The sequence below is a fragment of the Parasteatoda tepidariorum genome, chromosome 9, assembly GCF_043381705.1.
Source record: "Parasteatoda tepidariorum isolate YZ-2023 chromosome 9, CAS_Ptep_4.0, whole genome shotgun sequence".
In the NCBI taxonomy this organism is placed as follows: Eukaryota; Metazoa; Arthropoda; class Arachnida; order Araneae; family Theridiidae; genus Parasteatoda; species Parasteatoda tepidariorum.
Genome location: NC_092212.1, coordinates 45,770,047 through 45,783,330, shown reverse-complemented (window position 1 = coordinate 45,783,330; position 13,284 = coordinate 45,770,047). Strand labels below are relative to the sequence as shown.

General features: G+C 33.1%; 1 protein-coding gene across 1 annotated transcript in view; it reads right to left on the bottom strand.

Annotated features, from left to right (window-relative positions):
• Nucleotides 1–1,765: 1,765 nt before the first annotated feature.
• LOC107437355 (scoloptoxin SSD14) overlaps nt 1,766–13,284 on the bottom strand; it is a 52,137-nt gene continuing 40,618 nt past the window's right edge. The window contains exons 10-13 of the mRNA XM_071185805.1: nt 12,279–12,466; nt 8,390–8,630; nt 5,442–5,555; nt 1,766–2,070 (exon numbers count right to left, since the gene is read on the bottom strand). Coding sequence (XP_071041906.1) covers nt 1,918–2,070; nt 5,442–5,555; nt 8,390–8,630; nt 12,279–12,466 — 696 coding nt within the window. The 3' untranslated portion in view covers nt 1,766–1,917. The remainder of the gene's footprint in view (nt 2,071–5,441; nt 5,556–8,389; nt 8,631–12,278; nt 12,467–13,284) is intronic.

The window sequence follows — 13,284 nt, the reverse complement described above, 5'->3', positions numbered from 1 at the left end:
CGAAATTTAAGTTACTTTTACTTTAGTATTTTTTATTATAAATAATTTTTTCACCACTAAATATCAAAAATTATAAGTATGATATAAACTACAAAGGTAAAGCATCGAACTTCTGTTTACTATATTAAAAAGTAGGCGTAACTATTTTTCTTTAGCGAATTTTACTATATAATTTGCTACCATTTTATTAAAACTATTCCAGAAAGTGGAGCAGTTGGCATCCATGTAGTCTATTGTCCCTTGACAAAATTTCACATGAATATCAGGTTGCAAAGCGCGACATCTATGTGTTGTCACCGAGAAATTAGACAGTCAGAGAGGACTTCACACGAATTGTCCTTTCAGAAAATACATTGCTAATCTGAATCCGAGTTTCTAAAGTAAGGCACAAAAATGTGACATAATGTGTCATAAATGACCCTCTGTTATGTTCAAAATCAGAAAGTCAGAGGCGACCTCAAGATCGAATCTTCTCAGCCAAAAAAAGAAGTAAAAACTCTATACTCCCTGTGCTATCATACTCCCTGTGCTACTTTATGGAAGTGAAACTTGGATCCTAAATTCAGATATACAGCTGACACTAGACATCTTTGAAAGAAAGATCCTCAGAACCATCTTTTGTGCGATTCAAGAAAGGGAATGATGCAATTCAAGAAAGGGAAAGGGCTAGATATAACTTCGAGTTCTATCGACTCTACAAGCAGCCCCAAATTTCACAAATAATTCGCAGTAATGGGCTGAGATGACTGGGCCATCTATGGAGAGGCCCTAAAAATAGCGTCACGAGAATAGTCACCTTAAGAACCCAGAGGGGTCACGTCCCAGAGGCAAACCCCCAACTAGATGGCTCAACGAGATCGAAAATGATTTGAGAACCCTAAAGATTAGAAATTGGAAGGGAGTTGCCATGGATAGGAGCCGCTTGCGTTTGTCAGCTGTTGAGGCTGCCAAGGCCAGCAAGGGGCTGTTGCGCTGACAGAGAAGAAGAAGAAGAAGAGATGACCTCACGCTAATTATCCTTTCAGAAAATTCATTGCTAATCTGAATACCAGTTTCTAAAGTAAGGCAAAAAAATGTGGCACAGCAAATTTTATTGATATTTTCAAACTAGAGTTCCTACACGACCTCATTCAATAGTCTTCTGGCAACCTTCCTGTTGCCGGATGGAATACTCTGCAAAATTTTAAGGTAAATAGTATTTAAATAACCTGTATATAATTTGTAAATAGTATCTATTAATGTTAAATTTAATCATATGTTGTTCAATTCATATGCTAAATCTGTGCTTCTGCACATAACTTCTGTTTTCTTTAAATTTTATGTTTGTCTTTCCATATTCGATTATTCCAAACCACGTTTTTCTCACCTTCTATTGTTGCCATATTAGATAAATCTAAGAGAGCCTTCGGGCTGGTACCGAGCAAACAAGACAAGATCCATCGTCCAATTAGCTATTATGTAATGAGGCATAAAATGTATATGCTGAATTGTCCGAAATTCTACAGTATTTAATGATTGAATTTTTACCACATTACGAAATATTTTGCCCAAAGCCGAGTAGTTGACATCCCTATAACAGAGTATGAGAATTGACGAAAAATTAGTTAATGACATGCATGCACTTAAACAACCGATGTAAAACAAATAATAAACTCCTCAGTTTTTTTTTGAATATTTATTCATTTTTAAAACAAAACATAACTATAGTTTTTTTTCCATAGTTTTTTTCTCCATTTAAACACACACGTAAGTACAACCATACACATCCTAATAACAATATCACTTCATTGATAGTTACACACACAACACAAATCATGACAACATACCATCATGAAAATCTATATACATAGCTGCAGAAACTGTACAAAATGGACGGAAATTCGCCTATATCTTGTGAATGCAAAATGAAAGACCAGTTTAAAATCCATCCACTTCTCCACCTTTCCTATAATCGGAATTGGCAAATATTTGACCACTTTCATCTCGAGCAACAGCCATTATAATGCCTAGCATATTTTCTCCTAATTTTTTCAATTCGTGTCCCTTCTTTTTCATGTCGTCCAAAATATCCTAGAAATAAAAAGAGGATTTAGTTGGCTAAAATTTTTTTAATGCATTAAGAAAAATATTGAACCATAATTTAAATATGGTTAATTAATTAATAGTCCAGTACAAAATTCTTGATCGGACCATCAAGATATTTTAATGGTTTATGCTAGTTTCCTGATGGCCCAAAGCTATTTGATGGTAACCATCATTCAACAATTTCCATTATGTTGTAATGGATTTTGATGGCCTAACAAAAATCCATCATTTTATGTTGGAAGACAGTCTGGCTAGTATACACGCTATTAGAAATACGAAACAAAAGGACCCACACGTGGCAACAACACAAAGACAACTAGAACACCTAGTCAGAAAATGCAACACACAAATACACTGGGTGGCAGCGCACACAGGTAACATAGGCAATGAAGCAGCGGATTTAGCGGCTAAAGACGCAGCAGCAGGTCACGGGATTCCCAGCGGTGTTCTGCTTCCACCATCGAGCCTGAGAAATAAACTTAAAAACATCACACAAAAACTTTGGCAAGCATACTGGGACGAAAATGAAAAAGGCTATACAACAAAATCATATTATCCTAAAGTAGACACAGACCGACTCATAGGCCATCCAGCAGCAATACAATTCCTTACAGGACATGGCTTCTTCCCCTCATTCTTACACAGGATGCAGCGAATAAACACAGACACATGCCCATGCGATGACACAGGTACCCCAAGTCACTACCTACATGACTGCCCACTAACTGAATCATACCACCTCAAAAAACCCAATGAACAAGGCAGAACGATATTTGCAGACAGTTTCAAAAACAAGCATATTATGCAAAAACTAATAAATATTCTAGCCATAACCAGAAACATCACAGACAATATGTCATAAACCTTATAATAACTTTGTAAAAATACTGGCAGCAAATACAATGTTGAGGTGTCAGGGCTCCAGGCAAACCATTGCTGCAGCATAAAAACACACTCTGGCCCCACCCCTGACCAGCAAACATTTGGCAGGCAGTCAGTCAACACAAGCTGTTGTCCGTGAGGCTAAGAAAATAAAAAAAAAAAAAAAAACTCAAGCTCGATCCACACAAACAAGAGATGGCTTAACTGTCTATAAACGCACACACAATAAAAAACAGTAATCTATATCATGATCCGCCACAACACTGCCTCAACTACTACTCATAAGAAAAATAGGTAAAACACGCAACACAACATAAACAAAACATACATACCACACAAGCCTCACCACTGACCCTGCTCCCAGTCCCTGGGGACAGACAGTGAGTCCGGAGCTTTTCAGCTACCCGTGATGGCCATTTATGTTAAATGTTTAAAAAAAAAATAAAAAAAAAATAAATAAAAAAATACCTGTGACGTGGCTAGCTATTTTATATTGTACTGTTATTGTCGATATCCATTCTTTGTGGCTGTAATGTAACGCTGCTAGTTAACCTATGTAAAATTAAATTGTCGCTACTAGGCCGGGATAGCCTGGTCAGTGGGGTGCCGGGCCCATGTCCAAGAGTTCGTGGGCTCGGTCCCTGCTGGTCGAAGACTCCCCGTGTAGTAAATGGTGACTGATGCACGTTAAATCTGTCGAGTCTCAAAGTCCTCCATGTTCCCATAACAAATCAATACCTCTGGGGGTACCGATCCAGGAGTTTCCTTGTCTTCTGGATTGGTTCAAAATTACAAGGCTACGGCGTTGAACATTTGTAGTCGTAAACCCAAAAATTGGGTCGACTGTTCAACGGCGGTTGTAAAATAAAATAAAAACATAAAAAAAATCGAATTTATTAAACCAAGAATCATACATTAAAAGATTATCACTTGAAAATATTTTTTCGCTGTTCGGAGCAATTTGGAATCTCTGTTAAAGCATCGTACGAACCGTACATAAACTCGTATATGTATGTTCACTGGTGGAAAAAATTAAGAGATGGAAGACATTTTCCCAAATATCTCAAAAAATACTGAAGATAAATAAATGAAATTTGGTTTGGATATAGCTTATTCTATGATAATAAAGTATGCAAAACAAAAATGAAAGTGCCATTTATTGGCAAGACCTATTGCCAATAAATCCAATGTAGTCTGAACTTAAGGATAAAAGATGACAATAAAAGTGAGGCTTGTAGAGTGTGTGTTGCCTCTAGTATGGTGTAAGGTCACTCCTGACAGACAGACAGCATGCACAACGAGTATGCATGCTGTTAATAAGGGAGTTAAGAAGGGCTTGTGGAAGACCCTCCCATTCTTCCACCAGAGCAATTTTTAACTCCAGAATGGTTCTGGGGGGAAGTTGGCTCATCGCATTAGCTCTCCCAAGAGCATCCCAAGCATGTTCAACAGGATTCAGGTCAGGGGATTTGGCTGGCCAATCCATTCGTTGAATATCCTCGCTTTCCAGATACTCATCAACCATAAGAGCCCTATGTGATCGCGCATTGTCATCCATAAAAATGAACTCAGGGCCAACAGCGCCCCTGAAAAGACGCACATAGGGCTCTAGGACCTCCTGCCGGTACCTCTGGGCATTCACGGAACCATTGTCAAACACATGGAGCGGCGTGCGGGTATCTTGCATGTGCGAATGAATATGCGAAAATGCTTTCCATCTCTTAATTTTATCCACCAGTGTATAAGTAAGAGATTCTAATAAAAATCTTGAAAATGTTTTTTACTTTTTGGTTTTAATGAAGATTTGACGAATGAAGAAATTTATACAGAATTCGGGTAAAATAACGTGAACTCTTTGGTGCAGTTTTTATTTAGCTGTAAATGCTTTAAAAAATTTCACTTGGCAAAATTGCTCCCTCATTTTAAAAGGTTATGAGTGGCCGGGATAGCCTGGTTGGTAGGGCGCTGGGCCCATGTTCAAGGGGTCATGAGCTCGATCCCCGTCGGCCGAAGAATCCCGTGTAGTAAATGGTGCTTGGTGCATGTTAAATCTGTTGGGTCAGAAACTCCTTCATGTTCCCATAATAAATCATGTATCTGCGGGTACTGAACTGGAGATTAATCGTTCTCTGGTTCAGGTCAAAATCAAGATATTTAGATGAATGGATGGATGTATGAATGGGTCAACCCTATAAATGAGCTGTGACGTGAGTGTCTTGGCTATAGATGGTTCCTCTGAAAAATAAGAAGCGCAACCTATGTCTTAAATTCGCTTGGTTTCACCAAGCGGGCTTGCTGGTATAGAAAATAGCATTAGAAATAACAACAACAAAGGATTATGATTAAACCTTTTAGAAAGGGTGTCGTTTTTACCCATTTAAAATTTGTATATACTAAAATGTGAGGAGGCTTCCTTCGCTGTAAGCACTATCTAATCAAATTATACAATTTCGAATGAGTGTTTAGGTACTTACTTGTGGGAAGTTTTCTTCATGTTCAATATAGTTTGGCAGAAGTTGATGGTGGAATCGAGGAGCATCAATAGCTTCTTTTATTGTTTCATTCAACCACAGGTACCTGAGAATAACCTGCGGAATGTAGAATGAGAGTTATTACAAATCAAAATATAAATAAATAAATAAAACGTACTCATTTTTTAAAAGCTCTTTGGATTATTTCAAGCCTTTTTCACACATGACTAAAGTAATATTTCAAGTTAGAACCCCCCCCCCCAAAAAAAAAAAAATCCTTAATGGTCGTCATGGGTTGCAATCACAGCGCCAAAAAAATTATCGGAGTTAATAGAAATTAGAATGTCTACTGCAGCGCCAATCGCTCGCAGTGTAATAAATTAAATTTATGTGTACCAATAGTTGATTGAAAATAGTAAAGGATTAATTAAATTTGTCAGAAAAGATACCATAGCTAGTAAAAAAGTGTGATAGGGGCCTGATTTAGCCTCTTCAATTTGCATTTCGGCTTTAAAAATATTGTTATAATGAGCAGCTGCGCATTTTTGGTCTTTTTTGCAAAATTGTGTATTAAGTGACATTAATGTCTCTAGGGTCTTTAATTTAAAATTCCAGTGTATGTCTTTATTTCTAATAAAATAGGGGGCATCATTCATCTTTCTAAGTTATTTATTTTGGAATATATTACGCTTCTTTAGCATGTACTTTACTAAAATTGTACCTGGCTGGGAATGCATCGGTAGTTATTGGTTTGATGAAAGTGAGATAGATGTAGCGTTGTTTTTGAAAAATATTTTAGAGTAGCGACCCAGTAGACATCCTAATTTATTATATCTCCCAGTGGTTTTGGCAATTATTTTAATAACATGATCATTCCAGTTCAGGTTTAAATTTATGTATCAACAACAGGAATATCATTTCCAAGAAAAGTTGAGGTATTATTAATTTTAAAAAGTCTGCTTTTTTTTAACATTGAGTAAATGTGATTTTTGTGCATTAATTTTGACCATCCAGTTAGAGCAGCAGGTCTTGAATTTATGTATTTTATATCTGTAATTTATTAATGTCGTTTGTAACAGATCTAGATTTGACTATAACACCTGTATTCTTTATTATCCACAGGGTTGAAAATCTATATAAATGAAGACGAAAAAAAGCAAAAACTGGTGCGAAAGACATTTTTATTCTAGCATTTTTTTCGAGAAAAATAGAATATTTGTAACTATCAATATTTTTTTATTATTATAAAATATATTAAAATTACTTAGCTGTGTTATTATAGATAAATAGTGTAAATATTCTTTCTTTATCTTCAATTTGTTCCCTTTATTATGTATCAGCTTGCGACTTATTTTTATGTATGACTCAGACTTGATTTTATCAATTATTGTTCATTCTGAGATTTAACTTAATGTTAACGCAGCACCTCTCTTCCCTTCCACCACATATTATCCAATTTAGATGAAAGAGCAGATATCCATACATGGATAGGTACTCTGAAAAAAGTTGATTAGTTAGTAGTTAGTTATTATAGAAATCCTAAATTAGTTTTTAAGAAAAGGAATAGAATTACTCCACTCAAGTCCCAACAACAAGTTGTAACCGAGCTGGTCTTATTTTCAGCTCTTCCGCCTCATTCTGTTCCCTGATAGTTCAAAATCCAGCTTTCTGATTTAAATTTTTTCTAGCAAAAATTTATTTTAATTTTGCAAACCCTTAATATTTTTAAAGAATCATCACAGATATTTATCTGGGCGCCAGAGGGTTCTTCAATCATCTTGCAGACATGGACTACATGGTGCCATTTCAATGAATCATACCTGCCGGAAGATTTTATTTTCATATTTAAAGTGGTAGTAATTATATACTATTTTTTTCTTTTATAATCTTAATTTTTAAATGATATTGATCACCACTATTCTTACAAGAATTAAGCACATATATTAATATGCATTACTGTCATGGCAGAGATGCCAACTGCTCCGGACACGCCGAAATAATTAAAAAAACGGTAGATAACTACACAGTAAATTTTCCAAATATTTGACTATATTTGCTTGCTATATTAAATGCATATTATGGCGTAAGTACTGTAAAGTGGTGATTTATATAAGGCTATGAATTATTTAGAAATAGTGGTGGATAAAAATCTATTAAATTGAATTTATTAAACCAAGAATCACAATTGATAAACTACCACTTTAAAATATATATTTGCTGTCCGGAGCAAGTTGGCATCTCTGTCATGGTTGTCAACTTAAGTTTTCTCAAATACAACGTATTTGGATGCTTAAAATTGAAGTTTTAATTCCATTTTAATACCACTGGGAAAAATAATAATGGAAGGGATTAAAAGTTGGCAGGTATGATGAATGTCGGTTACAGGTCATGGGTGAAAGCCCTTATATAGCAAGACGGAAAAGAGAAAAACCTGGTACGTAAAACATTTCATTCCAGCATTTTTTTCGAAAAAAATGAAGTATCTGTAACTATCAAGATTTCTTTTATAATTCTGGCATATATATAAAACTGCTACTTTTCCAAGATAAAGTAGATATTGTTGAAAAATTTAAAAAAAGAATAAGTAAACTCCTCCCCAAATCTAGCTATAACTGAAATGGTTTTACTACCAGCCTTTCCTCTTTTCCGTCTCGCTTTCACCCCTGTTACAGGTGGTGTTTTGGTACAGGTACTTTTTTAATATTATTCATATGTAAAGGCTTTCAAAATCATTATCAATCAACATTTTACCACGATAAAATTATTAAAGTATATATATATATACTTTACACTTTAAAGATTCAGTTCCATTTATTTTAAACGTGATTGTTGTAATTTTTTTAAAAGGGTTTATCATAATCTTGACAAAAATTTTTTTAAATATTTCTTTTTGTTTACATTACGTTACAAATAAATAAAAGCTTGATAACGAAATAATAAAGTATTATTACTTGTGCCACACTAGTTGTTATTTGAGTCCCTCCATTGCCACCAACTGCCAATTTCACATTTTTGTCTCCATCGACGATAATTACTGGCGTCATTGATGACATGGGACGTTTACCTGGTTTAATTTGATTTTTTCCTGTCGGTGGAACACCGAAGTAGTTCGTAATGTTTGGCGATGAGAAGTCATCCATTTCATCATTCAAAAGAATTCCAGTGTTTGGACTCATGATAAGACTGCCAAAACTGTAATAGAGAATGATTTCATTTTATTAATACTATTACCATTTTGGAATGAATTTTGGAGATTTAAAAGAAACGTTGGGTGTAAAAACAAACATTTGCTTGATTCGACTTCCTTGTTCAAAACGATCACAGATAGTTTTTCTAACTTTTTTAATAATCAGTAAAAATCAATTGGTAAATCAAAAGATATGCCAGTAGAAAATTATTAAAAATTTGGATAGGTACTTGTTATGAAATCCTACTGGTACAAGTTAAGTATTAAAATCAATCATTTTACCTGAAGACCAGAAATTGCCGATGATTTAAATAATCATTAAAAAATGCAGAAGTAGATAGAAATGCGTAATTTGCTGCATTCCGCTTAAGAAACCAGATTATTTATTCCTACTGAGTTTTGAAATTAGTAGCAAAGTTTACCAACAGATGGCACTACGAAATATAAAAGCTCTAAGACAATGTTTTCTACTGATGAACAAAATGTGTGCCTTAAAACACCAAACATATCCTTAAAAGAAAGTAGAAATAGATAAGAAAAAATTGTCTATAAAAAGAAGATATGGAAGACAATTTAGGAAAACTGTGAAACAATGTTTTTCTCCTACATGTTAGACCAGTGGTTCTTAACCTATGGGTCGCGACCCAAAATTGGGTCGCGAAGCATATTTCTTGGGTCGCGCTGAGTCGAACCAAAAAAGTTAGTAATACACCAAATAATAAGTAATACCAACACCTTCTAGAAGAAGTCATTGTGGCTTACTCAGCCTAGGCTTAATGAGGTACCTGGGTAACTCTATACCCTTAATCCTCGTTCATAATAATTAAAAAAGACACATGACTCAAAATTAGTTTAGCATATCAAGGTGCAAAATTAATATAAGAATAAAAGATACTTAGTATAAAAGATACTTGGTAGAGTGATCAAGCTGCAGTGCGTATTGTAAAATTGTAATCACCCTAATAATGGCAAAACGTGAATACAAGGAAGCATTTTTAGAATTAGGTTTTACTTGCATTTATGATCGAGGAGTGAACAAGCCGCAATGCGTGTTGTGCAGTGAAATATTAAGTAATGAATCGATGAAACCGAACAAACTTAAAAGACATTTTGATGCAAAACATAAAAATTTTGCCTTTGAGGGAAAAGATTGTACTTTTTTCGAAAGAAAAGAAGCCCATTTAAAAAGACAGCGTTTGGATGCACCAAGTAGTAGTGGTTTAATAAATTCTGCCAAACAAGCTACACTTGGTTCTTTTCATGTGGCTTGGCATATTGCAAGACAAAAGAAACCCCATAATATTGCTGAAAAACTTATAAAACATGCTGCCATTGACATGGCACGTATCAAATGCGGAGATGAAAGTTCAAAGAAATTACAAAAGATACCATTATCAAATGATACAATTCGTTTACGAATTAATGATATGTCATTTGATATTAAGAATCAACTTATTTCTGCTATAAAAATTGCTGGTTTATTTAGTATTCAACTGGATGAAACGACAGATGTAAGTAAAGATGCTCAACTCATGGTTTATGTGCGGTATCCAGGTTTAACAGATATACAGGAGGACATTTTATTTTGCAAACCAATGTCAACAACAACTAGAGGTGAAGATATTTTCTTATGGTCGATTCGTTTTTTAAAGAAGAAGGATTAAATTGGAATCAGTGTTTCAGTATTTGCACCGACGGTGCAGCTGCCATGACAACATCTCAAAAGGGATTTTCGACAAGAGCAAAACAAATGAATCCACAAATTATATCGATTCATTGTTTGTTACATAGACAAGATCTTGCTTCAAAAAAATTATCACCCGATATATGCTCTTAACTGTAGAATTTTCCGCGAACTGTGTTTCGAATCTGGTGCAGAATACGAACATTTATTATATTATTCTGAAGTTAGATGGCTGTCCCGGGGCAAAGTTGTTCAAAGAGTATTATCATTACGGACAGAAGTCGAATTATTTTTGAGAGAAAAGAAACACCCATTAGCATCTAAATTCTCCGAGTTGAAGTGGATTACTCAAGTTGCTTATTTGTCAGATATTTTATTTGAAATAAATAATCTAAATACGTCTATGCAAGGACGTAATCATACTATTATTGAATTAACTGAAAAAATTACATGTTTTAAAAATAAACTCAAATTATGGAGAAATAAGGTTGAAGTAAAGAAACTTGCTTCATTCCCGACTCTTAATTTACTTGTTGAAGACAATAATATTGATATCACAGATTTTGAAATACAGAAAATTATTATTAATCATTTAGAAAAACTAATAGCAGACTTTGATCGATATTTCCCTGCAGACGATGTTTTCAAATATAATTGGGTTCGAATGCCATTTAATTTTGATGTAAGTGATTTGCATGAGGAATTTGTTAATATTAATCAATTTCAAGAACAATTAATAGAAATACAAAGTGACCAAGCACTTCGATACAATTTCTACAAAAACACTGAATCTTTATGTGCTTTCTGGTTAAAATTAAAAACCGAAAAGCCAATAATTGTTAAAGAAGCCCTAAAAGTATTATTGCCCTTTTCAACAACATCTGTGTGTGAAGCTGGTTTTTCGGCTCGGTGTGTAATCAAAAACAATTACCGGAACAAGTTAAATCCTGAAATAGATATAAGGTGCTCCTTGACAAGCATTCAACCGAGGTCTTTCAAAATGTATTCGAGCACAAGGTTCTCATTAAAACTGTATGACTTGCATTTAAAATTTAAAAGACTTAACATATGTATAGATATTTCCTTTTTTTTTTTTTTAGGAAAAAGTTAAAATGTAAATTATTTTCATAAAGTTATAAATATATTTTAATTTGGTCAATGAAAATTATTAAAAACACTTGATTATTAATTAAATTTTCCTTGGATCGAAAAGTACTTTTGTTTATCTTTATTATTAAAAAAATAAATAAAAAATTTTTAAGTTAAAAAAAATCATCATCGTAGGATTGAAGATATTTTAAAAATACGATCTAAAATAAAGCAATAAAAAAATTTTGACTTTTTTTTGGGTCGCGACATGAACATATTTCTCAAATTTGGGTCGCGGCTTAAAAAGGTTAAGAACCACTGTGTTAGACTATTCCAACTGAAATATTTTCAGTTAATTTTGAAGGGTGTCTGTTAATTTTGACCTAATTTTCTTGCAGCTAAGAAAAGTTATTTTGTAAACATTTTTATATAGTTTTAAAAATAGCGCCAACTATTAATGACTTTCTGAATTAATGTTAAAATTTGGGAATAAATATCTGGTTTCTTAAGTAACAGTAAATTCCTTTCTTGAATTTATTATACTATTTAACATTTTTATTTCTCCTTCCATTTTCCGTGTATTGATTTTCTAAATCGTCTCTCACTTTAGATACTTCAGATACAAAGACAATACATTTTATATTTACAAGCTTTTTTAAAATTAAAAAATTTAGTTATTAAAAAATTTAAGGCTTTGTAGGGCTACAAGTAGCACTAAGAAACCAAGATTTATTTATTTATTTACTTATTTCTTTAAAAAAATTTTTTTTTAAAATGTAATGAATAATTTTTTTAAGCGAAACATAACTAAAGATATAATTTTGGCATTAGCAAGTAAAGTTTTGGGAATAAATGTGATAAATAAGCATTAATTACTTACTATTGGTTTACAGTTGAAGTTACTGATACTGCATCGCCATTTGGTGCAATCAAGGATAAATGCGCAGTTCCATGATCATCTTGTACAGTTATGTTCACTCCGTAATAATCAGGTTCATGAGTTTGGTAATCATCTATTTTTCCTCTTACTTCATCGGCATAATCTTTACTCATTAACATTTTTATCAGCTAGACACAAAAAATCTTTATTTAGAACAATAAGATGAGTTATTTTAAACAAATTTATTCAATCGATTACAATACTAATATTTATAAGGATATAAGATAGACGAAGATCCATCTTTCTAAAAGAAAGATTTAATCAATGACGAATTGTATAGCATCCATTTTATTTTGCAAAATTAAATTTTACTGTTCGTTTTTCAAAATTTTGTTTTGTTCTTTAAAATAGTCTTTTTTTTATATCAGTGATCTTGCTTGACTCATTAAGTTATAGGTCTGCGTTAATTAATAGCACAATTTAGGTAGGATGTTCAAACCATGATGATATAATTTTAGTAAGTAAAAAATTTTGATTATTTAGTTTAAAAGTTATTTACTATGTAACATTTTTATTTTGTGCACTGTAAATTGAGCAAATAAGTAAATAAATAAATAATAGATACCATCTAGAATAACTTTTGTTTTAATGATCATATTCCTAGGGACTAAGTTCAATAATACAGGAACAATCAGTTCACTAATTCAAAAGGGTTACCCGAAATATGTTAATTAATTCGTGCTAATAATTAAATAAGTTTTGGAAACTAAAGGAACGTATTTTCTCTGAATAAACGCATATTTTTTTTACGACGCATTTGGATTTTGGCCCATCAAAATAAAGGGAGTAGCCGCAATATGGAAAGTGTGGCCGTCAGGTTTTTGAAAAAGAAATAAAAATTTTTTTGCACACCTTTACAAAATCCGTCTTTTCAAGGATAATTCCATGGAAAAATAATTCTTAATAACTACGTATTATTTTTCTTACTTTTTTTTAATAGTGTTTG